Source organism: Notothenia rossii (assembly GCF_949606895.1).
Source record: "Notothenia rossii genome assembly, chromosome: 11".
NCBI lineage: Eukaryota > Metazoa > Chordata > Actinopteri > Perciformes > Nototheniidae > Notothenia > Notothenia rossii.
Genome location: NC_136910.1, coordinates 46,395,713 through 46,423,244, shown reverse-complemented (window position 1 = coordinate 46,423,244; position 27,532 = coordinate 46,395,713). Strand labels below are relative to the sequence as shown.

At 39.7% G+C, this 27,532-nt stretch overlaps 2 protein-coding genes across 2 annotated transcripts; one reads left to right on the top strand and one right to left on the bottom strand.

Moving 5' to 3' along the window:
- Window positions 1-775: 775 nt before the first annotated feature.
- jak2a (Janus kinase 2a) lies at window positions 776-25,594 on the top strand. Its single transcript, XM_079656704.1, has 24 exons — window positions 776-1,180; window positions 8,059-8,344; window positions 11,314-11,437; window positions 11,555-11,675; window positions 12,373-12,518; window positions 13,085-13,379; window positions 13,562-13,681; window positions 14,085-14,242; window positions 14,339-14,450; window positions 15,088-15,274; window positions 15,860-15,984; window positions 17,770-17,904; window positions 17,992-18,079; window positions 19,089-19,216; window positions 19,481-19,619; window positions 19,782-19,933; window positions 20,304-20,454; window positions 20,542-20,675; window positions 21,179-21,368; window positions 21,940-22,064; window positions 22,734-22,906; window positions 23,099-23,216; window positions 23,480-23,593; window positions 23,770-25,594. Exons 2-24 carry the CDS (start codon window positions 8,104-8,106, stop codon window positions 23,890-23,892), a joined length of 3,399 nt encoding a protein of 1,132 aa, XP_079512830.1. The 5' UTR covers window positions 776-1,180; window positions 8,059-8,103; the 3' UTR covers window positions 23,893-25,594.
- rln1 (relaxin 1) lies at window positions 24,089-27,508 on the bottom strand. Its single transcript, XM_079656705.1, has 2 exons — window positions 27,160-27,508; window positions 24,089-26,569 (listed from the first exon to the last, which is right to left on the bottom strand). The coding sequence occupies exons 1-2, from the start codon at window positions 27,353-27,355 to the stop codon at window positions 26,217-26,219; spliced, it is 549 nt and encodes a 182-aa protein (XP_079512831.1). The 5' UTR covers window positions 27,356-27,508; the 3' UTR covers window positions 24,089-26,216.
- Window positions 27,509-27,532: the final 24 nt, after the last annotated feature.

Genomic DNA, 27,532 nt, shown 5'->3' with positions numbered 1-27,532 from the left:
TATCTGAGATTATTGGAGTTCACATACCCTGTCTCCCAAATATTGTATTGTTGAATGATGATTCTTCTCTTATTAAGCAATGGATATCATCCTTCCATGACCTGCTAATCTCAGAGCTGTCAATCGCTTCTGCTAATAAGGCTAAGGGGGAAACATTAGAGGCTATTCAAAGAGCTGCTGATCGGGTAATATCATTCATGTAAATGATGATTGTACATATACGCACACCTTGGTGCAATTGTAGATTATTAGGAGTTGTGGATATGTGGATAAATTGTTATGCTATAAATTGTTATATAATATATATAATATATAGATGAACTCGGACGATTGCTAAACAACATCAGGTAGGATTTTCTGTGAAATGGCAAGATGGGTCGGAAGAGGGGGGGACGGGGTGGCATGGGAAAGGGATTCCCTATATATTTTTCTTTCTTTGTCTTTTCTTTTTCTTTTTGTATTGTCTATATTGTCTTGTATCTGTATAAGTCCCTTTTATGAGGGCAAAAAACAAACAAACAACAATTTAAAAAAGAAGAAGAAGAAGAAGAAGAAGAAGAAGAAGAAGAAGAAGAAGAAGAAGAAGAAGAAGAAGAAGAAGAAGAAGCCGACTCCGAGCTGTCCGACATCAGGCGAGCTTTTTGAAACCTCCCCCGGCTGCGATCGGCTATTCTCGTCTACTTTCGAGGCGAGCCGCAGCTCGTCTCAAACAGTCTCAACCATAGACATATAAAGAGGGTCTCAACCCTCTCAACAACCGTAGTGTTGTGTAGGGGGCGTGTCGCCGCGGTCGCTGCTCCTCCCTCATCACCAGCAGCAACATCCTCTGTAGGCTACTACGGTCGATTCATACGAGGAGACAGGGTAAGTCCCGCTGTGCCGCTTAGTATAACCATTAGCTTTCATCTGGGACACACAACAGCGAGCTCGGCGCGAGGAGTTTCCAAGTGACTCGGAATCGTCAAATGAGGACAGTTTAGGAGAATATGTGAATACCGACGGAATGGCAGTCAACATGCCAAATAACGAAACATTGTCACTTTTGTCGAGAGCCAAAGTAGACCGCTAGGATCGAGCTAACGCTGAGAGAGCCCGTCCTACAGCCCGCTGCTCCCGGGCTGATCGGAGGACTGAGACCAAGCAGAGTTAAACTAAAGCAGCCACCAGAAGACAACAGCGAGTAAGTTTTCTGTTTCTGTGCTTTTCAACAGCTCACTTCCAACTAACTTTGAGATCTGTTTGTTGGTGTTACGTATGTAAATAAAACATTGACTTGTGGGAAGAGCGTTGACCAAAAGTGTAACTAAAAGTGTACAGTCATGTTTATGTAACGCATTGTAATGACGTTTTACTTCAGGATTTTCTCACACTGCCTGATAAAATGTATTTAACTGCTGTGTGGTCTACGTGTGGGTGTGTGTTTATGGGAGTGTGTTTATGTTAAGAAGCTGCTGTATACTACTGTAGAGTTGTATTGCATTGTACTATAATAGTACTAGATTATATATATACCTATATTATAATAATAATACTATAATGCAATGCTATTAAGTCAAAGTCAACTTTATTGTCAATCTCAAAATATGTTTGTACACACAGAAAGATCGAAATTCTGTTTCCCACAGTCCCGAGGTATAAAAAACACGTTAAAATACAAGAACAGCACCAGGAACTACTGCTGCACAGAATTACCATTTAAGTTGAAGTGATGGGGTTTTGAGTTTTAGTTAGAAGGGTGTAAAATAATTGATTCCTTCATTAAGCAGCAACACATCTCTTAGTTCAGTTTAAACAAAAAGTGAGAAATCTAACCTTCATGTAAAAAGGATTATTTGAAGGACTATTTTGGACTACACTAGGCATAATGTACCTACTGTGATGAACTCCTAACTGAGTGTAAATATAGTCTATTGATGGTGGTCCCACATGATTTAGATGCCTATCTGAGATGAATCATTTCCCAAGCCACACTGGTTCATTCACTTCAGAGCAGTCATATCCAGTTCAAGCTTCATAATGTTGGTTCTTTTTTGAGGAAACTAATGTTTTAGCAATGCTTGAGTCATCTCCAACCAATAGTACTAATATGGATTTGTTCATTGGCTGATGCCCTGTTGAGGGGGGCCAAGGGAGCAGATACAGATTGAACTCAGCATCAATCATAACAAGACTATACTTAGTAGTGTATCTATTTAGGGTTAGACATGCTGTAAATAGTGTACTGTTGGGTACATGTTTCTTTTAGGTTTGACATCTTTTTTCTGGCAGTGTTGATTCATCAGACTACTTGAAGAATGCAATTAGTAAGACATGTAGACAGTAAAGGGGGAAAGTACGTACTTTTGTTGCATGTTTTATTCAGGTCACACACCGAGGTCTGCACTGTCAGCTTCTGAAAATGGAGAAAAAACAAGTTGGCTAGTTTAAAATAGGTCGCGGAGCAATGGCAAATTTACAGCTGCACATTTTTTCCCGTCACATTCTGCCAAAATGACCTTCAGTGCAATGTTTGGATTACTGGATCTCAAAAGAATTGGCAGTTAGATATGAACCTACAGTAAATGAATGAAAACATCCCACACTGAGGGGTGGTTTAGGGTGATTCGCCCGGTGTTTCCCAGAACCTTGATTCATTTAGGTATTGATTCTGCTGCTTAAGGAAGAACTGACTTTACTTTTACGGCATGACTAAAAATCCTTGCCAAAACATTCAACAGTTAGAAATGGCCGTTTACAATGTTGGCCATCTGCTTTACTTTTGCAGCCATTCACGTTTTGTTTGAACTTGTTTAACCTATTTGTTGTTTCCTGTAATAAATACATTGGTATCTGGCTTGATGATTGCCTCTCTTTTAAAATTCAGGTCGATAATCTGCTTAGAAAGCTGAGGGTGAAGCTAAGTTTCTTTTTCAGAAACAAGTCCTGTTTCTCACTTGAGGCTAGGAAAAGGCTAGTCTCTGTGACCTTTTTACCTGTGCTGGACTATGGTGATCTGCTTTATATGAATGCACCTGCCCATTACCTGCAAAAGTTAGATGCCTCCTATCACAGTGCACTAAGATTAGTTACTAACTGTAAAGTATTAACTCATCACTGTACCGTGTATGCCAGGGCAGGTCTGCCTTCACTTACTGTACGGAGGCTCAGTCACTGGTACATGTTCATAAAGCCATGTTGGGTAAACTCCCATCTTATATCTGCTCTCTGATCAAACAGACAGTTGCAGGTAGCTATTGCCTGAGATCACATGATGTGGTTTTGTTACATGTGCCAAGTGCTAGGACTGACTTAGGTATGAAAGCTTTTATGTGCACATCTCTTGCTTGGAACAGTCTTCAAAAATATTTGAAATTGAGAAAATTGGTGCCACTGCCTGTTTTTAAAGCTCGGATAGGTGGTAATTGATACTGTTGGTACTTGTCAATGTCTCTAGGTATGTAAATGTAGCCCTGTTAATACGATGTCCGTATCTGTTGTTTATGTTCATGTTGTAACCTACTTGCTGCCATGTTGGACAGGTCTCCCTTGAAAAAGAAATCGATGATCTCAATGGGACCACCTGGTTAAATAAAGGTTTAAAAAGAAAAAAAAAAAACGTTGGACGTATTTTTTAACCCAAAAATAATTCCATAATTCAGTTGTATTTGAAAGCGTTTAAACACAGTGTCCTTTAACATAGCAAAAGCCAGCAAAAAATCAATCACATCGTTACAGTACAGAGAAGGAAATGCCTATGTGTTCACCACCTTAATTACATTACCTTAATCTGTGGTCTGTTCTGTACATTTTGTTAATGATAAAAACATTCTTTCTACTTCCTCTTTTGGCTCAAAATTATTTTCCCCCAGTAAAACCTTTGTATTTCAGCTTTGATATCAGGACATATCATATACCTTTTACTTTTAGAGATAGGGTTAAGGCTCTTTTGAAATGTGCATAACTTTAAAAAAAGAGATGACCTAAACTCCTTCTGTGTGGAGTTTGTCAGTCAAATGACTTGCATTACTTGCGCTGAAAAAAGTAAGAAAAAAAAGTATATAGCATGAGCTTTCGTCATGAAAAAGAAAACTGTAAGAACGTGTTGTGTTTTTAAATTGAAGAACAAAGAATGCAGAGCAATGATACATACAGTAGTGTATGTAAAAAATGGTTGCCCTTCTGCAGTAGGAAGTAAAACCAAAAGAAAATGCAATTCATTTCCAAGACCAATGTGTTTATTTCAAAACATCATATAGAGAGTAGGTTCACTGCCTGGCTTTGTTTTGAAGACACTTTTGAGGAAGTGTTAACCCACTGAAACAAATGCAGCGTTGCGTAAGTGTGGGAAGTGAGTGAGCAGTAACGCAAAGGTTCACTTCAGGGCATTAGATACTTGTTGTTCTGTTTGCAGTGAGGATTGCATCCAACAGTGTTTTGGCAGACTTTTCCAGACTTTATCCTCATTTGATCCATTTCCAGTTTTAACATGTGGGAAACCATTTTAAGAGAGTCTTGTATCTTGTAAAAAGAAAGTGGAGATCACAAGAGATCATTTGAATGAATGAAAACTTCCCCCTAGGACATTTTCTTTGAAAAGTGAGTCAAAAAGAATTGTAATACAACATCAACAACTTTACACTGTAGTACAGTAGTCTAAAATGACATTAAAAAGTAGTTAAAAAAAGTTGCCACATTTAGACCAAAATAAATGTTTTATAAAACAATATCAGCGTAGTCCAAAACTTAAAGTTCAAACATAGCACTAGTGTAAGCAATCCATATACGTTCGATTTTAATAACACTGCCACCAAGGTACTTATACTCCTGTTCACTTTTAATAGTTTTGCTATTTAAAATAATTACAGCTGACAGAGGGACGTTTCTCCATCTAAAATCTAAAAACATTTATTTGTTCAACAATATGTCTAAAGACTAGATGTGGAAATGTCTAATCTCAGCTCTAAATGTAATGTTTCTTTGGTTAAAAGGCCTATACAAACCACATAATCTTCTTATATTATCAATGTACAATTGTCCTGATGGACACAAGACACAAGAGTGCTGATGACAGATAACGGTCCTCCATGGAAATTGACATTCTGTCGCCTGTAAGGAATGTGTTAATATTTTTATGAGGTATAAACACATGCTTGTCAGCTTCACTGTCAGATGAGAAATCTGCAGACAATATGCACATTTGAGAGGAAGTTGTTTGTAAACTCGGTTCTGATGTGCTGCAACCTTCACACCCATCTTTGCCGGATGCATATTAAAAAGTATCCATCTGATCTTTGCTTTCAAAGTTTGAGTTATATACAATAAAACCCTCAAAATATTTCTATATATATAATAATAATATAGAAATATAAGCTATTGGTCTGGCAAATAAATAAATATAGATTATTTTTTCCATGATTTTTGATTTATTTGTGATCCCATTGAAAAGTGATTAGTGAATTTAGTATTTAACTAATCGCAACACTTCAATGGTGTATTCCCATCCATTTTATAAGCAACAGTGGATTGCCTAGCTATTATCCTGGAGTACTGTAGGTGTGCCATTTTCTCTCCAGTCCCTTTTTAGGCTCAGGGTACATGGTTGGTAACTAATCAAGACATGACAAAGTATGACTTGAGTTGACACACAGGTTTGTGCAACTAGATTTTCACTGTTAGCAAACACAAAACCTATCCAGGCTATGACTGGTGGTGTCACAAAACAAAAAACTCCACCTGCCATCCATAGTCCCCAAAAAACAGTTTGGGCATTTAACTTTCAACTAGTGCCACAGTCAAACAAGTTCTGCATGGCAACAGTAGGTGCTCAATACCGCTTCTAGGAAAGACAGAAGCATCATCGGGAAAGTACTCTGTTTTCTGCATATTGGCGGTGTTGCGTATACACATTTCACAAAAACTGCTCAGACTTCTGTAACACCTCAATCATGTCTTGCAAGTGTATTTCAGGGTTTTCCCCATTTCTTAGTTTGGGCTGGTTCCTAAGCTAAGCTGTTGGCATGATTGAGTGCTTAACATGAAAAAAGAGTATTCAAGCTTTCTAGTCATTTAAAGAACTTTTGGCACCAGTTATAGCTGTGTCTCTGTGGATTTCATTTGTACATCTGGAAACATTTTTACATTTTTTGTTGAACAAGGACCACACAGCACAATGGCTTGGCCTTTGGTTGGAAACCAATAATTGGTTCCCTTTGAGAATTGCTTCCTAGTTGTCTATTTTCTTTGAAATCGCATGTCTCTGTGATGATCAATTCCTGTTATCGGTGCTGAGGGAAAGTTGCACATTCAAAATGACTTAGCGACATAAGCATTATCAGGTTTTAGTTGTTTTTTGGACTTAGACCATGGTTCATGGTCAAAAGCATGATGCAAAATAACCTGTGGCTTCAACATTAGTTTGAAACTGCTTAAGTAGGCCATTGTTTTCATCCAAACTTTAAGATCCCAGCAGATGATTTGTTACTATGAAATGTCCAAATGCCTATCTAAGTCGTGGCCGCAGCGGCCAGCATGCAGAGTGGCCATTAGGGGCAACATGTGTCTGCGCCGATAGCTCTGACCTCAACAAGCACAGAGGCAGAGATAAGACGCAGCAAGGGGCTGGAAAGAAGTCTCTTCCTGTCTGCCACATGATAAACGTTTAGGGTGTGTAAACACACTGAACAAACAGAGAGAGCTGGGTTTTCCTGAATTAAAAAATGCTTGGCCTAAATATTTGTCTGGCCTCCTCACCTGCTGATCGCTTTGGAACCAAAACAATACATTGCATAATTCTCCACTTACTTTTTCCATTTGATTTTGCCCCAGCTTCTGTGCTGTTTCTTGGAGAACATACATATGCATTTTCAAATAGAGAACGAATCATACGTTTTTCCATGTGCAAAAATGATTAAGTACATTTTTACATACAGTGAAAATGCATAAGAGGTTAGAACTGCTGAGAGTGGTCCAGGGTTTTCTGCATGGTAAGTGAGTAAGTGGTTGAGATTGTATTCATTTATGGCTGAATAGAGGGACATACAGTAATAGCCTCTCAGACATCTGAATCAGACACTGTTCAAAATGGCTGTGGTCTAGAAAATCTCATTCAAAAGTTAAGTTCAAAATAAAGTGAACAGACCAGGAATAAATGCCTTTGCCTTAGGGTTGCATTTGAGAGCTTGTTTGCGACGGTATATTAACTATATGTAAAAATATCCACCGCCATCTTTTTTCATTCCACTCAACATAATTAATTATGTTTTAGAAACCTTTAATTCAGTAACGAGCATACACAGGAAGACCAATATAAGTGATAGATGAAGATAATGTGATCAAGAAACATAATTCCATCCTGTGATTTGATAATGACATTTTGAACCTTACCTTTTTGAGTGAGTTTGATATTACAATTGAGTAATGTTAGTGTGGCTGACGTATTTACATTAGTCATTATTCTGAGTGGCACAAAGTGACAGTAGCAGGTTTGATGTAAAGATATATCAGCGACTTATAAATGATTCTGCAATCAAACGTTTTTTAGACCCTCTGAATTAAATAATACATTTTTTCTCAGACTCTTTATTCGTCATAGAGGAAGCTAGCTCTCGTCAGCTCCGTGGCTCTATGGATGGCAAAGTTAAAGTAAACAATCGACCGACTGCTTTGGTCAGTAATATAATATCCCAACAACTAATGGCTTGTTAACTGAGTTTTTGGTTCACTGTCTGGTGATTTCTTGATTTTTCCTCGAGCAACACGAGGGAAAAAGAAGCTGAATATCACAAACATGAGGTGCATGTTTGTGATATCGAGTGTGAATTTTCTTTTATTATTGAATGTACTGCCCTAAAATGTGGTTCAGAACTTCATGTTCTACCTAGGAGGAACTGTAATAAACGTGTTCCTCTCACTTTTGACCTTGATTTCAAATTCTTATTTTTCCAATACCAAAGATATTCCCAACAGCCTCGGATGTACTTTATGTTTAATATTGGCATGCTTACCCCCTAAACTAGGATGTTGGACATGATTTAACCTACCTGTGCTTTCTCTCTGTCTCATCCCTTTGTCCCCTGTCAGGTGGATGTTTGTTTTTTGCACAAGGCCTGTATCCTGCTGACAGACATGGATCCACCCATCTCTGGTCCCACAGCACATCTCAATGGCCACCTCCCTGAACTCGAGCCAGCCGCTGGACTCGACCCCAAGCCGGAAACGGATGCCACCTGCCTCACTGTCAACCTTTACTACCTGGGGAAAGATGGAGGAGGGGGCGGTGCAGCAAAGGGATCGGAAAGCGCTCTCACGTTCCCACCTGGAGAGTACGTAGCAGAGGAACTGTGCATCAGGGCGGCGAAAGCATGTGGTGAGTCACAAAAGGATTTCAGACGTAATGTCAGCCCACAGAATATATAGAATACAGTTTATGCATGGTAACTTTATTTGTTAAAGGTCCCATGTCATAGCCATTTCTACTGATCATAATTCCATTGTTGAGGTCTACTAGAATAGATTTACATTGTGCAATTTTCCAAACTCACATTGGTTACTCATACAGCATCTCTGTATAGTGTGTGTGAGCCCAGTGTGCTCTGATTGGTTAGCTCGCCCACTCTGTTCTGATTAGTTCACCACCGTTAAAGCGGAACATCAGTGTTTATGTGTTACAATGGCGTTAGCAACCAGAAGATGACACCAGCAAGGACAAACAGATGAGAATGCTGTGGGGGGTCTGGGTGCCGTGTTGGCGGGACGTTGCGCGGCTCGCTGCTGTGGGGAGCGGACAGTGTGAGCTGCTTGCTGCGTGGGATCTGCGAGACATCGCGAATGGACGCGGGAAGGGGGGGGGGGAATGCTGAGGGGGCTACAGCACCCCCATCTGCGAGGCTCCACTAGTAACCGCTAGTTTGATTAACTATAAATGAACTAAAGAATTTAGAAACTGTGAGTGCTGTTGTCAAAACCTTAAACAGTTCACTTTTAGATGACTTTCTTTATTGCCCACTTGTTGGTTGTTGCTGCAACCCGGAGAGGTTCTGCTTTTGTTTTTGTTTTCTGGTTGTGTAACCACTGTTGCGTCAAATCGGTCAGGCTTAATAACATTAATGTATAAAAAGTCTCAAATATCACACTTTTATTTATATTTAATTATTCACAAACATTGCAAATGGCCAGCAAGTTCGTAGCACACTCAGGATGTTTTGTTCTGTTAAACATGACTCTAAAGTTTCATTGAATTATAAATACACATATTATTAATGCAGCAGCAGCTTAGGAAATGTTGCTTCTGGCAGCGATGCATTTGTTTGTATATTTCATGGAATTATTTTTTGTTTACATTTGAATGAATAAAATAGCAATGTGAAGCTCGACAAGCTATTATCTACTATGACAGGCTAAAACATTTGTCAGTCATGCAATCACACGGCGACAGCAATTTGCCACACAATGACGTAAAAGGGAGGCTTTTTATTTTATTTGTATAACTAAGCCTTTAACCTTATTTTAAATGTTTTTAATATCTTAAAGGAGAATGTTGTTTTTCTGAGATAGTTGAACAGTTTATGTCAAGAAGCGTTGCCACTGTTGGCCTTATGAGAACATGTTGTGCTGGTGTTGTCTTTTAAGTGTCTATTAAACTATATCTATTAATAACTAAATGAGGTCAGTTCTCTGGGAAAATAGTTTTTGAGCCAAACAGCCCGTAGCCTTCTGGCGGCTGTGAGGATATAACTAACCTACTTTCTACTCATCTGTGTCCGGGAAAATAAATATTCCAAGGAACTACTAGAATAAAGTTTAGGAGCGTTTCCCGTGGCTTCTTCAAAGTTTGAAATGCATCCGGTTATTGTCTTTAAAGAAGTAGGGGCAGGGGATTCTGCTATCAGAGCCCACCCAGTGTTGTGAGACAGAACTACTGGCTTTCTCTTTCTAGCAAACACAAATCAGGAAGTTGTCGACTGTTGTGTCTTGTTTTCCTCTCCGCCTCAGCTTTATCTCTCTCTGACACACTCTGGCTCCATGTAGCCGATAAGAAAAAACGTCTCTCTGTCTTCTCTTTATCTTCTACATGCCCTTGCTTTTCTTCCTTCTTTCTTCCTTTGTCTTATACGTTCCCTCTATCTGCTACCACTGAATATCTGAATAAAATGGTAGGAAGTATGTTGATAAGCAGTATAACATATACAGTGACTCTGACCTCTAACGGTGTGAATATAGTGAATTCAATCTGCATGTTGTTTCTTACTTTATGAATTAATCATGTGAACAAAATAATACTCTTCTTTAAGACTTGCTTAAAAATCAACCTTCATTTAACTTTACTTCCCCTGTTGTGGTTGAGCTTATTTCCTTGAACTCATTGCTTCACTCTTGTGAGGGCTTCCTGCTGTGTGATACAATGTTTCTGTCTGCCAGTGACCCACTTAACCCCACTGACAAAACACCTTACTGCCAGATCAAATTCAACGTGAGGGCATTCAGGCTTCAGGCCAGATGATCAAACATGCCATTACCACTACTTAAGAAACAAACATTACCGCTGATAATAAATCAGTATTCAGATAGGGCTTAACTATTTCTATAGTTTAGAACAATCTTTGTTAACCATTTATATACAGTGGTGTAAAATAACTAAGTACATTGACTCAAGTACTGCATTAAAGTACAACTTTAAAAAGGGACATGTTCTGCTACTTTGTACTTCTACTCCCCACAACAATTCAGAGGTAAACTGTGTACTTTTACTCCACTACCTGTATTTAACACCTTACTTTTCAGAGGTTGATTAATAGTATAAAACATAATCAGCACTTAAATAAGATTTTAGTTACACCTGGAGTAAATTCACAAACTACCCAGACGTGAATACAAGGGAAAACAAGTTTCCACCTTTACCAGCTATGATAAACATAAATAATGAATCAATCATTATAATAAAAACATATGATATATATTAAACAAATCCAAAATAGGCCAGTATTCCTACTCTCTGATACTTACGCTTTTACTTAAGTACAATATACTTCGTCCACCTTGGTTTATATAGGCTACAGTAGTTTATGGTAACCACCTGTAGCTAATGGATGTCAGTGTCACAATTGCTTCTTGTCTACATTGCTACCACAACACAAGCTGTGTGTGCATAATAACATACTTAGGCTATGCTTGACTGTTAGTTAATAATGGCCAGTTGTTGCTGCTCATCACTTCAATGTGTTGCTAAAGTTCTAAAAACGTGTTCTTTATTTCAAACTTGGATATAAAACGAATAGAACTTTCAGTCACTATGTTATACTGTAGTAAACACATCAAATGTTGTTTCTCTCTTGCCAGGAATTGCTCCAGTCTACTGCAGCTTGTTTGCCCTAATGAGGGAAAGTGAAAAGATATGGTTCCCTCCTAACCACATCTTTAAACTAGACCACCCAGCCAGTGAGAGCCTGCACTTTAGAATCAGGTAAATATTTCTAGCATGTATTTTAGTAATGTTGTGAATGCTTTTCAGACTTTACATGTGTTTTATGCTCAGATTTATTTTGAAACCGGATTTCTTCTGGCCACATTTTCTCTCCAGATACTATTTCCCTGGCTGGTATAACAGCAGCAATTCATTGTATGCCCACCGCTATGGCGTGTCCAAGGGGATGGAGAGCCCTGTGATGGATGATTGTGTCATGGCATACCAATTTCTTCAGGTTAGTCTTCATGGCTTGCACCTCATATCATTATTAAGACTGCTATTTTCTTTTGTTTAAGGTACTTTGTTTGTTGGCACTTCACATTTGTATTTATGAATTAAAAAAAATATCTTGCCACTTCCTTTTTATTAAATAATGCAGACAAGTTGGGTTGGGAGTATAAAAAAGGCTTGCTTCCCTCTCTCTATATGACTGCCTGTCCGTGTGTCATGACAGTCATTGTGTCAGTTCAGAAAACAGGAAGTGTGTTAGTTAGTGTGTTTAAGAAGCACATTTGCGTAACGGTATTTTAGGCTTCTCTTTACTGTGTGTTTGTGTGTTTACCCTTTCCCACATGCGTATGTGAACTTGACATATGCAATGCTCCATGGATGAGGGTGGTTTTTATCTCTGTTGACATATGCCTTTGTTGATTCAATATTGACTTAAAGAGCCTGTGACACGAACCCAACAACTGTTGTGCAATGAAATAGTATTTAATAATATTAAAGGATTTCCCCTTTAAAATACACTTTCTTATTGTAACATTCAGTTTTATGTGCCATAAAGACGTTTATATGTCTCGGAGGAAGGCATTTCGTTTTTGGGTTGCAATACCACAATATCTTAGGCACACACCTGAAAGGAATCTATTCAAATATGTCACAAAGACGTCAACATGAGGAATACAAACGCTGTCATTTTCCTCCTCCAGTGGCGGAGTGACTTCCTGAATGGCTTGGCTCCTATTCCGGTGAACCACGAGGCCCAGGAGGAATGTCTGGGCATGGTGGTGCTGGACATGATGAGGCTCGCCAAGGAGAGTGGAAAGTCACCCGTGGACATCTACAATGATACCAGGTAGGATAAACTCACTCACTAAATGTAAGCAGTTATTGTGACTTGTTCTGCTTTCATACACTATTCAATCTAAAGCAGGGGTTAGTAAAATGGTCTCTGAAAAAAATTAATAAATAGTAATGTTAATTTTTGAAGCCACCTGGGAGAATCAGGAAGCTGCTAGAGTGGACTAGTAAACAATAAAACATTTAACTTGTGCTCAGAAAACCAAAATTCAAGACAATGCCGATCTCATTAAATGCTGTTCTGTCTTATGTGTCTCTGCTATGCTGACGTGCATGTGGTACGTACAGGTCATGAATAACGAAAGCAGTTTGACACAGTGAGAATCAATATAGTTTCATTATATGTCTTCATGCAGCTGAATGACTTGTCTTTTTCCTACGAGATAAAAAATGGTGTACAATATCTAATCTTTATAATATGTATGCACTGTTGCCAGACTCTTTCACATATTATTCATCAGTAACATACAGTTTTTGTTGGTATTATTTGTTCATCATTCCCTCCTCTTTTAGTATATCTTCACCTTATCCACCCTGTCTGATCCCCTCCCCTGCTTTCAGCTACAAATCATTCCTGCCCAAATGCATGCAAGGCCGCATCCAGGAGTACAACATCTTGACTCGGAAAAGGATCCGCTATCGCTTTAAGAAGTTCATCCAGCAGTTCACTGACTGCAAGGCCACCGTTTGTAACCTCAAGCTGAAATACCTGATGAACCTGGAGGAGAAGCTGCCCTGCCTGTACTCAGAGCGCTTCCAAGTCACAGACCTCTCCGCACGGGAGGTTACCATCGTTGTCATGGCCGACACAGGCATCCAGTGTTCGAAAGGGAAAGAGGAGGACGACGCACAAGAGGTGAGGAGAGGGGTTGCCGTGGTAATGCATTTGTGCACCACAGTGCCATGCTGTTTATTTGACCAATAGAAGGAGCTCCAGGAGTTGGTTACAATAACAACGAAAGTGCATGTGTTGGCACACTTCTGTCTTCATTTAAAACAAATGTTAACCACTACTTTGTATTCCTTTTGTGTCGCCAGGAGCTGCAGACATACTGTGACTTCTCAGAGGTGATCGACATCAGCATCAAACAGTCCAATAAAGAAGGCTCCGTGGAGAGTCGCATAGTGACTCTCACCAGACAGGACAACCACATCCTGGTAGAGTACACTCTTCAGTCTTCAGTGTAGTTTAATATTCACTCCTGCCTGTGAACCAGAGTGGGGACATTATAGCTCTACTCAGCAACGGGTTCAAATGGCAACATACAGTACTTGCTGTCAAAGTTAGTTACAGGATATAAAGATGAACATCTCACAATTGTTTACTATTTAAAATAATTAGCTATTCTAAAATGCATAAATACATGGATTAAAAAAAACTATTTTGGAGATACTTACTTATAAATGATTGGCGGGCCACATGGCACCCTATTTGGCCCCTAGTTTATAAATTGAACATAACCTATTGAAGTGAACATGATTTAAAGTACAACATAGGTAATAAATGATGTATGTTCCTGCATCCCCTCTCTGTACTCTCTTTCTCTGTCTGACCATCAAGGAACTGGAGTTTCGCTCGCTCCCAGAGGCTCTGTCCTTCGTGTCATTAGTGGATGGGTATTACAGGCTGGTTGCAGACGCCCATCATTATCTGTGTAAAGAGGTGGCTCCACCAAGACTTCTGGAGTGCATTCAGAGCTACTGCAACGGCCCTGTGTCGTGAGTACAACACGCATGCACAGATATAGCTTGTCACCCATGCACCCACAACCACAGCAGCAATCACACAAGTTCATTTTTTCTCTCTTATCACAGGATGGAGTTTACCATCGGTAAGCTGCGTCGCTCTGGTAACCACCAAGGCCTGTACCTCCTCCGCTGCAGCCCCAAGGACTACGACAAATACTTCATGTCATTCGTGGTGGGGGTAAGCTGTAAACTAAGGGTCCACATTCATGTGAAGTACTGTATTTCTCAATCAATCAATTTGTATTTATATAGCCCAATATCACACATGTTACATTCGTCTCAGTGGACTTCACAGTTTGTACAGAATATCAGTATGAGAAAGTTAAAAGTTTGACTAAAACCCAGTATTCATAAAAGTGTGCCCATCATTACTTGTAAATGTTGCCCATATCTTTCTTCCACTGGAGGGAGCAATAGGTCTGATTTCCACATAAAATGGACAATCCAGTTTATCTGCAAAACCATACTGTGACTAAGGCATGCTGTATCTCTTCTCTTATAAACCTCATACATCCGATGCAGCATCTTTGAGCTCCTATTTGTAAATACATTGAATCAAGTTGAGAATTTTAATTCAAATTTGGTAGCACTGACAATGGTTTTGAATACATTGAAATAACCGATTTTTAAATGTAAAGTCGGTCTTGAATGAATATTCATGATCATTTAAACATGTTTTTCTTGCTAATCTAATCCTCATCCAAATCGAATGACAAATCAGACACACTTAGATAAATCAATTAGTTGTCCTTCAATGTTACAGTATTTGAGTACCAATGTCTCGAATCCTAAAATGTAATCATTTATATTTTCAGTATGAAACTTTGGTGGACTATAAGCACTGTCAGATTGTGAAGATGGAGACAGGAGAGTACAATCTGAGCGGAGCCAAGAGGAGCTTCAGCTCGCTCAAAGAGCTGCTGCACTGCTACCAGAAGGAGGCGCTGCGCACCGATGGATACACGTTCCAGCTGAGCAGGTGCTGCTCGCCCAGCCTCAAAGGTGAGGGTTCACTCACAGACAGTCACCAATACAGTATAAATACAAGCACATTCATCAACACAGTTCAATTAAGACATGGACTGTTAAATGCAGGTATTCCATGCCATTAGAGTATCCTCCGTAACAGTTAAGACCTTTTCACTCAGTTGTATTTAGATGATATACTGTAGGGATGAAATGTATTTTTGCCTGATTCAATTGCAAACCTATGTGTGAGTTTGTTTAAAACCATTAATCAAGTCATGATATAATTATAAATGGAGCTAATGAACATGACCTTGTGCACATACCTTGTTAAAGTGATTAAAGTCACGAGAAGCTCCCATTTCAACATCCTACATCAATTGTGTTAGAGCTTAATACAGTCCGTCTTTGACACTGTTATCTTGTTACTATTTATTACGTTTTTTCCTTACGAAACGGCTTCAATCCCAGCTGTCACCATGTTCAAGTTACTGTTTACATCAGATGTCAATTTAACAATTATTAGCTAAACCATTGCTATTTCTATTGCATATCGCAAATTGAAAAATGGAATCCCCCTGTAGTCATAATCTGAATTTGTTGTGACTGACCTTTCCTTAGAGAAGTCCAACCTGGTGGTGTGCAGGAATAATCGCGGGGCAGATGTTCTTCTGTCTCCCTCGCTCCACAAACACAACATCAGCCAGATGGTCTTCCACAAGATCCGAAAAGAGGACCTCGTCATCGTAAGATAACCCTTTTAACGCTTTCCCCCTCATCTGAATGAAGCCACACACGTTCATAACTCTCCCTGCGGTCTTAGTGTGAACATATTTAGGTTCATCGTAGAAGCGTACAACAGGATCAAAAAGCTCTTTGTGTCCAGTTTCTTTCGCTAAGAAGGTGATCTGTAATTGGGTGGACGGTGTCTTTGTTAATAATATAATAAAGTTGTCAATATGACTGAGTGTCTAGAATGGGAAATGGACTCCTGTGGGGGTCAGTAAGGTCACGTCAATTAACAAAAACACTTCCTCATTGATCCGCCAACTGTCACCAGCTTTAGCAGCAATCCCTGTGGACACGTGTGATTGCATTGTGTGTGTGCATGTGACTCTCACCTCGATGGCATGTCGCTTTCCGCCTCTTCTTGCCTGTTATTTGAGCACATGAGGCAGGTCTGTCACAGGAAAACCACAGAAGTTGTTCAAGCAGAGAGCCTTATCTGTATCACAAGACTAGAATCAACAGGTGTTTTGTTTTTTTATCTTCCTGTTTTGAACGTGTGCTTAGCATGTGCTTGTGAGATGCTTACCGCAAAATCTATGTAGTTGAATCTGAAGCAGTCAAAGCCATGGGTTCAGAATACGGTCCACTTGGCTTCATGTGAAAAAGCTTGTGTCATTTATGTTGTCATTCAATTTTAATTATAACATTGTATATCAGAAAGTTCTTTGGAATACAGATAGATGAAACTACATGGCTGAATATCTGTGAAAGAACACATTTTCCATTCACAAGCAATAAAATCAAAGAAGCAAACTTTACATTTCTCAACAAATGTTACCTCACACCCATAAAGATGCATAACATTTCCAAAGAAAAGTCTCCAAAATGTCCGAGATGTAAAGTAAAAGAAGGAACATTTATGCATCTGTTTTGGGACTGTGATCTCTTGAAACATTTCTGGGATTCGATTCATGCGCTCACAAAAGCCGTTTTAGGCATCGAAATGAGCCAAAATCCATGTTTTTTCCAGTTAAATGATATGCCTAACTTTAAACTGAACCCCAAACATTATAGAATACTAATCACAATAACATATTTTGACAAGAAATGTATACTTTTACTCTGGAAGAATGAACGTCCTCCAACATTTAAACTTTTCATTGATCAGATAACAAATTTTTTACCTCTGGAGAAAATGACTTTGGAAAAATATAATCGTGGAAATATCTTTCAAGCTCTGTGGTTGCCATGGTTTTCATATTTGGAAAATATATCTGAGATATGACCAGTGATGGAATGGTGCATTCTGTGGCTATTTTTCCTGACGGCCGGAAATACTAGTTGTGTTGTCATAGTCTATATTGTCGCTGTATTGTATAATTAATTGTATAATTTTTGTTTGTTTTACTTTGATGTGGGCTTATTATTATTATTTTTATTTTTTTTCGTTTTATGTTCATTTTCATTTTCATGGCTCTGTTGTTTAAGTTATATTGAGAAGCATTTTTTTTTTTTTTTTTATAAATGTTTTTGGTTTCGTTAGTGTGGGCATGTGCGGGTGGAGGGACGGAGGGGGGAGTGTAGTGAATGTACTGTGATATTACAATATATGAAATGGCATCGACTATTGTACACTATAATGAAATAAAAAGACTTGTAAAAAAAAAAAAAAAGGTCTTTGCCAAATAGGCTCTGTGGTTTACTGCTTAGAGGGTTCCAGTAATCATGGGTAGAGAGACATGGTGGAAATGCATCCCATCTCCAAAGTAGGTTTTTAAAATGATAAATCTCTTGTGTTTTAGAAAGAGAGTCTGGGCCAAGGAACTTTCACCAAGATCTTCTGTGGTGTGAGGAAGGAGACGGGAGACTACGGGGAGATTCACAAGATAGACGTCGTTATCAAGATCCTGGACAAGTCTCACCGCAACTATTCAGAGGTTAGCTGAGTGACTGATCTGAAACTCTGAGGAGTTCAAAGAGACAAGCGTTAATATTGAATCTCTTCTCTCCTTTCTCCCCCACAGTCCTTCTTTGAAGCAGCCAGTATGATGAGCCAGCTCTCCCACAAGCACTTACTCCTCAACTTTGGCGTGTGTGTTTGTGGCAATGAGAGTAAGTCCATAGAACACACACAGACACACACACAGACAGAAAGGAATCAAAGTGGTTTTCCTTTAAACTGTGGCATGTAAGAAGAATGCTGTTAGAACTTTAATAAGAGGGATATTTAGACAAAGATGAAACAAAGGAAACTAAGAAAGGCAAGGAGACAATCAAACCGTGAGGAGATAACTTTTCTGACCTGCTCTCAGCTGTGCTTTGACCGGATTAGGCCTTGGGATCAACAGGTCACCACTGAGCCACTGCAATATGGATCTTAACTCCACCTAATACTGGCTCCACACGTCAGAGTGTTGTGTCAGGAAACCTTTCTAGAGCATTCTGGAACAAAGAAAGGAAGGTTATAATAAATGACTTGGAAAATAGATGTGTCACTGATACAAATAAATGTTTTCCTGTGTGTGTTAGGCTGTTCAGTTCTCTATTAAAACCTGGCATATGGTGCACTTAAAGTGTAATAGTATAACAATTAACCTCTCAGCTGGGATAGTCAAATCCGAAAAGTACCAGATGGCAGAATATGGATGGAGAAATTAAGGTGTGCGCACCGTTTTTTTTTTTAAAGAACACAAAATAAATCGGCTACAATAAGATTTATTTGAAATGTGTTGTCAGAGTAAATCAATCCTCCACACCTGACTCAACAAACAATACAACTCATTTCACAAAGTAGCTGTGTGAAAAAACAATGTCACAGTACGACACAGTCTTTGTTGACCAGCATTTATCCAATACATTTCAAATGTTTAAACCTCAAACCTCCCCGGGCGCTTTGCAATAGCTGCCCACTGCTCCTCGTACTAGACTCCTGGTACTAAGATGGGTTAAACACAGAGGCCAAATGTCACTGTGTGCCGTGTGCTGTGTGCTCTGCATGTGTGAACATTAAAGAGGGTTGCATCCCTCCCATTCTATCTATCTATCTAACAAACTAGTTAAATGGATGTTTTTTTTCAAAGAATAAAATTAATCAAATGCTTTCTCTCTCATCTCCCTACAGACATGATGGTGCAGGAGTACGGTAAATTTGGTTCACTGGACACCTACCTGAAGAAGAATAAAAGTTGTGTTAACATCACCTGGAAGCTAGAGGTGGCCAAGCAGCTCTCCTGGGCTATGCACTACCTGGTAAGACATAATGAAGAGGACTACCTTCAACTCATATGGAAATACAACTAGTTGAGCTAGGTCATTTATGTTGTCCCCGTCTGCGTGTGGCGCAGTTGGGATCAGGGGGTCACAGGTTCAAACCCCACTGCAGTCAGCATGTCGTTGTGTCCCTGGGCAAGACATTTCACCCCAAATTGCTCCTGTGGGGATTGCCCATAGTATTGAGTATGTAAGTCGATTTGGATAAAAGCGTCTAACATGTAACATGTAATGTGCACACAGGAGGATAAGAACCTCATCCATGGAAATGTTTGCGCCAAGAATGTTCTTTTGATCCGAGAGGAGGACCGGATGACGGTCAGCCTGCCCTTCATCAAACTCAGTGACCCGGGCATCAGCATCACCGTGCTGCCCAAAGAAGGTGAGACACACAGAGTCAGGAACTGTCCTGATGTGAGAACACTCGCACCTCACACCTGTGAGGAGGCACAGGTCATGTGAAGATAATGTGTGCCTCAGGTTTTCCCCCTTACCTTCAATTCACGCATTTCCTTCTCTATGTGCTTCTCTGTCTCCCTATCAGTTCTGGTGGAGCGTATCCCATGGGTGGCCCCGGAGTGCATTGAAAACCCCCAAAACCTGAGTTTAGCCACAGACAAGTGGGGCTTCGGGACCACCCTCTGGGAGATCTGCAGCGGAGGAGACAAACCTCTCAGCACCCTGGACTGCTCCAAGGTCACAAACACACAGGATTCATTTAGAGTTTAAACTGACTGTAAAAGTTCCGTATCTCAAGAATGTTCAGGTGGAAAAAATAGTCCCAGTGACCTTTGGTCCACTTTGATGTTAGAGATGCAGTTCAGCCATTTTGACTATTTACAATAACTTTTTAATTCCGTATAGACTTTAGAGAGTTATCATCTTATCTGACTTCTGGCAATTCTACAAATAACCATATTTATAATATCCAACTATTATTTTATCTCACGCAATTAGTTTTAAAGTAAGAGAGACTCAGGGATTTGAAACAAATAGATTATTTTAATAAATGTCTGCTGTAGCTTTATCATTTCCAGATTGAAAACATAAAATGTTTGCTCTGCAGAAGAACTTGTTCTATGAGGACAGGCACCAGCTGCCGGCTCCTAAATGGACGGAGCTGGCCAATCTGATCAACAGCTGTATGGACTACGAGCCCTCGCACCGACCCTCCTTCAAAGCCATTATCAGAGATCTCAACAGCCTCTTCACTCCGGGTAAATCATGTGGATGTGCTATAAGAACACTCTTCATCTCTGGTTTTGATCTAGATTTGTTTTTATTCAACCCCTTTTCTCTTCCAGACTACGAGCTGCTGGTGGAGAGCGACATGGTGCCCAGCAGGACTCGAGGCTGCGGCTTCCCGTGGGCCTCAGAGAGCCACGAGCCCGCCCAGTTTGAGGAGAGACACCTCATCTTTCTCAAGCAGCTGGGCAAAGTGAGGAACGCTCACACAGTATACTTGTATTAGTCCTTTTCTTTTTGTATGACAGTCCTTCATCTCCTTTTAGTATTCAAATAATGTCCGGATGTGAGCATGGTTATAACAATATATGAGATGGTTTTGCTAGGTTCTTTAGTGACTTTGAATCTAAATATTTGTCTATATTAGGAAATATTCCCCTTGAGAGAAATGTCACACTTCTTTTAAAACAATATAGAGAGTCAGTGTCTTTGTGTGGGTGTTTCTATGTGGAAATGCAGATAAATGGATTATATACAGTAACCAGAACTCAACCCACTCATCAGTTTCCGCTCAGCAGTTATTCATATTAAAACATTTTTTAAAGATGGTGTTTCATTTTTACTGCCATTCTAGTCTCTTGTTGAGATACGGTTACCTCGCTGATAGCATCCCAGTTCATAAGACTTTGCTACATTAGAACATATCATTTAATGTCTGCTTGAACTCCTTCTAAACCTCTTGAATCTGCTCTGCAGGGAAACTTTGGCAGCGTGGAGATGTGCCGGTACGACCCCCTGCAGGACAGCACGGGGGAGGTGGTGGCCGTGAAGAAGCTGCAGCACAGCACGGCGGAGCACCTCAGGGACTTTGAGCGGGAAATCGAGATCCTCAAATCCCTCCAGCATGAGAACATCGTGAAGTACAAAGGAGTCTGCTACAGCGCAGGTACGAGCAACACATGTATTGGGAGATAGAAAGTCACAATACAAGGTGGGATTATGCATCCTTTCGCTGTCATTGAAATCTATTGACCTGTTCAATTAAAATATGACAGTAATCAAAATAAATGCTCAATTTAGTCTGCCTTATTCTTATTATTTATCCTGAGTGTTTCCAAGATGGATAAAGGGATAAGAGGACATTTTCTTTTGAAAAAGACATTCAAACATTTATCAAATTAAATGATATACTTGGATCAGTTTAGCCCCCACAATGAAGTCTTTGATATTTCCTTCCACAATGAGTACAGAAGCATGAAAGTATATATTTTCCTTGTTGGCATATTTAAATGAAGCAATAATTGGCCTGATGAATCTTGATCCTTTGCAGAGATCTGGGGAGTGTGTTTCACTTCCCCCGGCAGATTGTTATATATTTTCATTCATGTACAATTGTCGCTGCCTAGGGTGTAGTGACCGAGCCCATTAAATGAATACATCTAGATTTCCTCATAGGCCTTCGATCCACTGCTCACACGTCATACTTCTAAGTATCGCACTTAACTTTGTTTGTGCAGGACGGAAGAACCTCCGACTGATCATGGAGTACCTCCCCTACGGCAGCCTGAGAGATTACCTCATCAAACACAAGGAGCGCTTCGACTTCAGCAAACTGCTGCACTACGCGTCGCAGATCTGCAAGGTATTCCAAAAGCAGTGATGCAGACTTTCAAGGTCTTTTATGTTCGTGGTGATCCTCTCTTTCTAAGATGCACTCCAATGTAACTGAAAATATGCTTTCAAACTCTCCTATCTCTGATTTGGGAAATGTAATTTGCTTTTGACTTGTGATCACCTGTTTGATCACGTGTGTTAATAAATACATGTTTGTTGTATAAATACATTTACAGCACAAAGAGGGATCATTATGTTGAGCTCATGCTGTATTTCTTCTTGACAAACACAATGGCCTAAGCTTTTGAATACGAGCATTGTTAACCATGGCAGGGAGTATACTGTGATAATGACCTCATTAGTGCACATTATGTACGAGCGTTTATGGCAGAGCTGAAACTGTGAAGGTGTGGTTAGGGAGCGGATGTTGGTCTACAAATCTGAATAATAAAATATAATATATATGGAAATCTACAAAAAAGACAAACACCTTAAAATATTAATTGTATCTTCTATTCATGCAACAATTTTGTCTCAGACGGTGGGATATAGATATTGTATAAATGTATGCATGTGTTTTGTTAGTTTGTTCTTTTCTAAGAGGCACAATCTGTACAATATTATATTTAGATGTTTTCCTTAAAGTTCATAAGTAACACCAGTTCTCTTTCTCTGTGCGATTCTATCCACACTACAGGGCATGGACTACCTTGCCACTAGGCGGTACATCCACAGAGACCTGGCCACGAGGAACGTCCTGGTGGAGAGCGAGATGAGGGTGAAGATCGGAGACTTCGGCCTGACCAAGGTGCTGCCGCACGACAAGGAGTACTACACCGTCAGAGAGCCAGGGGAGAGCCCCATCTTCTGGTGAGGAAGACTTGGACATATATTTATAATAGTCTAGGTTGACATCGATGAAGATAAAGGAGAATGATTTTCATGTTTTCTTTGTTCTTGTATGCCTTTATATCTCTGCTTGTTAAATATGAACAGTGTTTAACAATGTGTTGAGGCCTCAGTAAATGATGTTTCATGTATGTCAAATGTTTTTTTCCCCAGGTATGCTCCAGAGTCGCTGACAGAGAGCAAGTTCTCCGTGGGATCAGACGTCTGGAGTTTCGGCGTTGTCCTCTACGAACTCTTCACCTACAGTGACAAGAAATGCAGCCCACCGGCGGTACTCAACATATTATTTTTCTTTCAAATTTGGTTTTAAGTTTGACAAAACGTATTTCCCCCTTTTTAGTCATCTCACAATGTTCCTACTCTACCCCTTCAACTTAATTGGGCTATTTTAAGACTGTCGAGAAATCAGTTGATTAAGCACTCAATAAAACAATAAACACTTGTCGTTTTTATTTTTGTCCTGTTCATTTGGGACATTTTACCAAGCTGTTTTAATTAAAGCCAAACAATAACAACACTTGTTTTCTGTTCTAGGTGTTCATGGACAAAATGGGAAATGAAAAGCAGGGCCAGATGATCGTCTACCATCTGATAGATCTTCTGAAACAGGGATACAGGCTGCCTGCTCCTGATAATTGTCCAAATGAGGTCAATAACTCTATACAAGCTATACAATTACAAAGTACTCTGTTTGAGTTTGAATACAAACTGTTGGTATGATATCTTATTTATGAAGTTGAGCAAACAAGGCTCAGCCATCACACCAAAATACACAGTTGTACATATTGTTTGTTCCTGTGTTAATGTCCATGCTCTTCCTTCAGATGTACAAGATGATGACAGAGTGCTGGAGCAGCGAGCCGGGACTGCGCCCTTCATTCAAGACATTAATCCACAGTGTGGAGACTGTACGAGAGAACAAAGACACATTGCAGCTTAACCTTTGACCTTTAGGTGTCCACTGGGGGAGTCAATCCTCACTGAAGGTGTCAGTGACCTCACTGCTGTGATGCAGTCGGACGTGCACTCGTGTTCTTTTGTGGCTCTGCATGTCGCTCAAACAGGGATGATGAGTGGTAGTATCTACTTTCTTAGCAGTTTAGGTTGACATGTTCAAATAACCTGGTTGATTATTACACTAGATCCGACTTAAACACCAAATATAAGACATGAGATGCTTTTTTTTTTGAAATTCACAATTGAATACATTATTTTTTTTATGTTATTCTCTAGTCTAAGTAAGTTGTGTTGGATGTTTAAGCCTTGAAATCAGTATCAGTAGCAAACATATATAAATAACCAACAAGCAGCATTTTGTTTGTTAATGCAAACAAGGGGAGCAGTTATGAACATCTCTACAGGTGGTTACAAATCACATTCCTGCTGTTACAGATGTTTATTACACATTGAGGTAACTTCATGCCGATTGAGCGTCTGGCCCACTGATAAAAGATTTTGCATTTGCAAGATAACAAAATTGGTGTCTGTTGTGACATTCCAAGGAAAAAATGATACATGGTTCACAGAAGGGGAATGGGATCTCAAAACTCTTGCTTTGCTTCCCTGAGATTTGAACTTAATCACCATCCACTTATTTATTTACATCACTTCATGCAATATGCAAACAAAAAGCATTACAGACATTTCCTTAAGATCTGGGCAGCGAGAAGCGTCAGATCATGGACTAATGTATACAACGTTAGTCCAATGCTTTGTTTTTGAAACCGGAAATGATGAGGGTGATGTAATAAGTGATGGGTTGATGTCTTTTTTTTTATAATTACAGTATAATGTTTGCAGTGTTACAAGGAAATTTTGTCTGTAGATACAGAACCTTTTGTCATCATGTGTCCACCCATTTAAAGTGAATAAGGAGCATGTGCATAAGTTAAATATGTGTCCTGAGGTGCTTTGCAATGTCTGCCAAAAATATGTCTTTAAAAATGGAATGTCTTAAAAGTTTTTTTTACAGTATCTATCAATGTGTGTACTGACTTAACGAGGGGATTGTTCAAAGTCAGTCCCTGAACAGATTGTAATTTGTGGAACAGCATCTGTCTTATTTTTTTTACATTACATTACATTCTTATTTGGAAAAAAACGAAGTTGTTTTTTGTGGCAGATCTTACACACAAAATGTCAAAGGACGGACTTCTCTCACATCCCTGAGAATTAGTCATTGTAAAGAGCAACGTTTTCTCACTTTCAAACATACCAGCGCTCTAACCTCGGGCACTACCACAATCACACATTGTTTACGTCAAGTCTGTGTCTTCAGAGTTTCTAAATCTTGCCAAGACGGGAAAATTACTTTATTTTCCCACCTCAGATATTTTTCCTCATAAAGCCCTTATTGTGATGTTTGTACATTGGTGTGTGAACCAAATATTATTTTGTGAAATATGTATTTATCACAAGATTGTCAGGAAAACAAAGGATGTTAAACCAGATTTAACTGGTGTTTTTTTTTTACCATGTTTCATTTGAGTTTTGTGCAGTGTCAGTGACATGAAGCTTTGTTCTGTCATCCAATGGAAAACATGCAGCTACATTTATGACATGTATAGATAAATGTAAATATTATAAAAATTGATATGTATTATATTCCAGGTGTGTACATAATTGTATTAAAGAAAACATATTGCAGTACCACGGACATGAACATTGTTTTTCTTTGATCAAAAATGTGGCTTATCAATTTTTTTAAATTAAATTGTGTACATGAGTTTTACAATTATACAGCGTGTGGTTTTGTGCATTGGGTTGAATGTGTATATGTTTCATCTTTGTCACAAAGGAAAAAGGGAAATCCACTTTTCTGCAGTAGCGTCCTGCGGGTGCTAACGGAAAACAATCAGGCAGGCGTAATGTTGTGAACAGATGTCAGCAATAAGTTCACCGCAGCCTAAATGACATAATGTGTGATATTGCCCGGTGCTAGAATAAATGCAGGTTAGTCATGTGGTCCGCAGGCTAAACAATGGGTGCTTCTCCTGGTCCAGCAAATAAACAAAGGACACTTTAAGGCTGAAGATTTAATATTAACACAGTTTGAATTTATTTTCAGTGATGCTGAAAGGATTACTTACAGAACATGATCATTATTAACAAAATATCAAACAAGGAAAGTAAAGAAAATATATCATTTTTTAAACATTAGGCTCACTTAAACCTATGAAAAGCAGATGTGAACTTTCTCTCCTCTATATTTAACATCCTACGTCAACACTGTCCATCACACCTTCGTGTCAAAGCCGCTCTGCTCCCTGAATCAGCACAAGCGTCCGATATCGTTCTTGGTGCAGCCCTGACTGCAGCACTTCCCGGCCACACCCAGAGAAAAGTTCCTCTTCTTCTTGCTCGCTACGGGCCAGTCCCCTGCGGCTGGGTTCCCGTCTTGCTCACCTAAAACAGTGAAAGGCTGCGACTGAGGGGCGAAGTCGCTCAGAGGCAGCTGTTGCCTTTCTCTGCGGGCCGCGTACAGAGCCAGGAGGTCCGCCAGGGAGGAAGAGGAGCTGATGAGGAGCGGAGAAGGGTTATCTGCTGAAAGCTCTGTCCCAGGCTGCCAGTCTGGCTGGTCGTCCCCCATTGTCACATCACTGAGGGAACTCCACTGGAAGGGAGCTGGAGAATCAAAGAGGGTTGATCAATATTAGCAGGAGTTACATATAAAGATCATATGCATCTTTGGTCTTAGCTAAAAACTAATTCAAAGATTAGAATGATAAGAAAATTGACATTTTGTAGAACTAAGGAGACAGGAATGATGGTTATACTCGCTTAAAGGATTGGTCAAATACAAAATAAACATGAGCTGATCATGGTACTGAGATTAAGCTCTTTATATGGTCTGTTTAATGAAATGTGTGGAGAAATGCTGCCTCTTTAAACCTGTTGCAGCCTAACCTGTTGATGTATATAACTTACAATTACAAATATGTGAGTGCTACAAATAAAGTAGGAACAAAATAATTATAGTTCCTTGCCTGTGCACCCTTTCTTATTCTCTTTCTTAAGCCTTAATGAGGAATCAATGTCTTACATTATAACTATACACCGGACTACTGTATATTTAAAGACAGATCTCAACATTAAAGGTTGAAAGAATATTTCAGAATAGTCTTTAAGGTCTGTATTCACATTTTAAAAATTATATTTAAGATAAACACTTGTTCAATTAGTGAGCACTGATGAACCAGCAGCATGTTGCTCACCTATGTCCCCGTCTGTGGAGCGTTTCCAGCGCGAGCCGCCGCAGGTGAAGATGACCGCTCTGATGAACTCTCTCCCGCACAGCTTCACCCCGTAGTCCCTCGGCAGCAGCAGGCTGCTCATCGTGTCCGCCTTCACACAGCTGCAGATGCCACCGACGCACACCACAGCCAGGGCAAGAGTCAATCTCCAGAGCATTTTCACTTATCACTAACAGAGCCGGCTGCACAGGAAGGTCAAGCAGAGCTCCACCTCAGATCTGATCAGGGTTTGAAATCCTGGTGTGTAGCAGCCGAATGCTCAACTTGTGAAGGATGCTTCTGTTGCAAAGCTTTGGTTTCCCTCTTTTTGTTCTCTCTGGAAACCTACTCACTG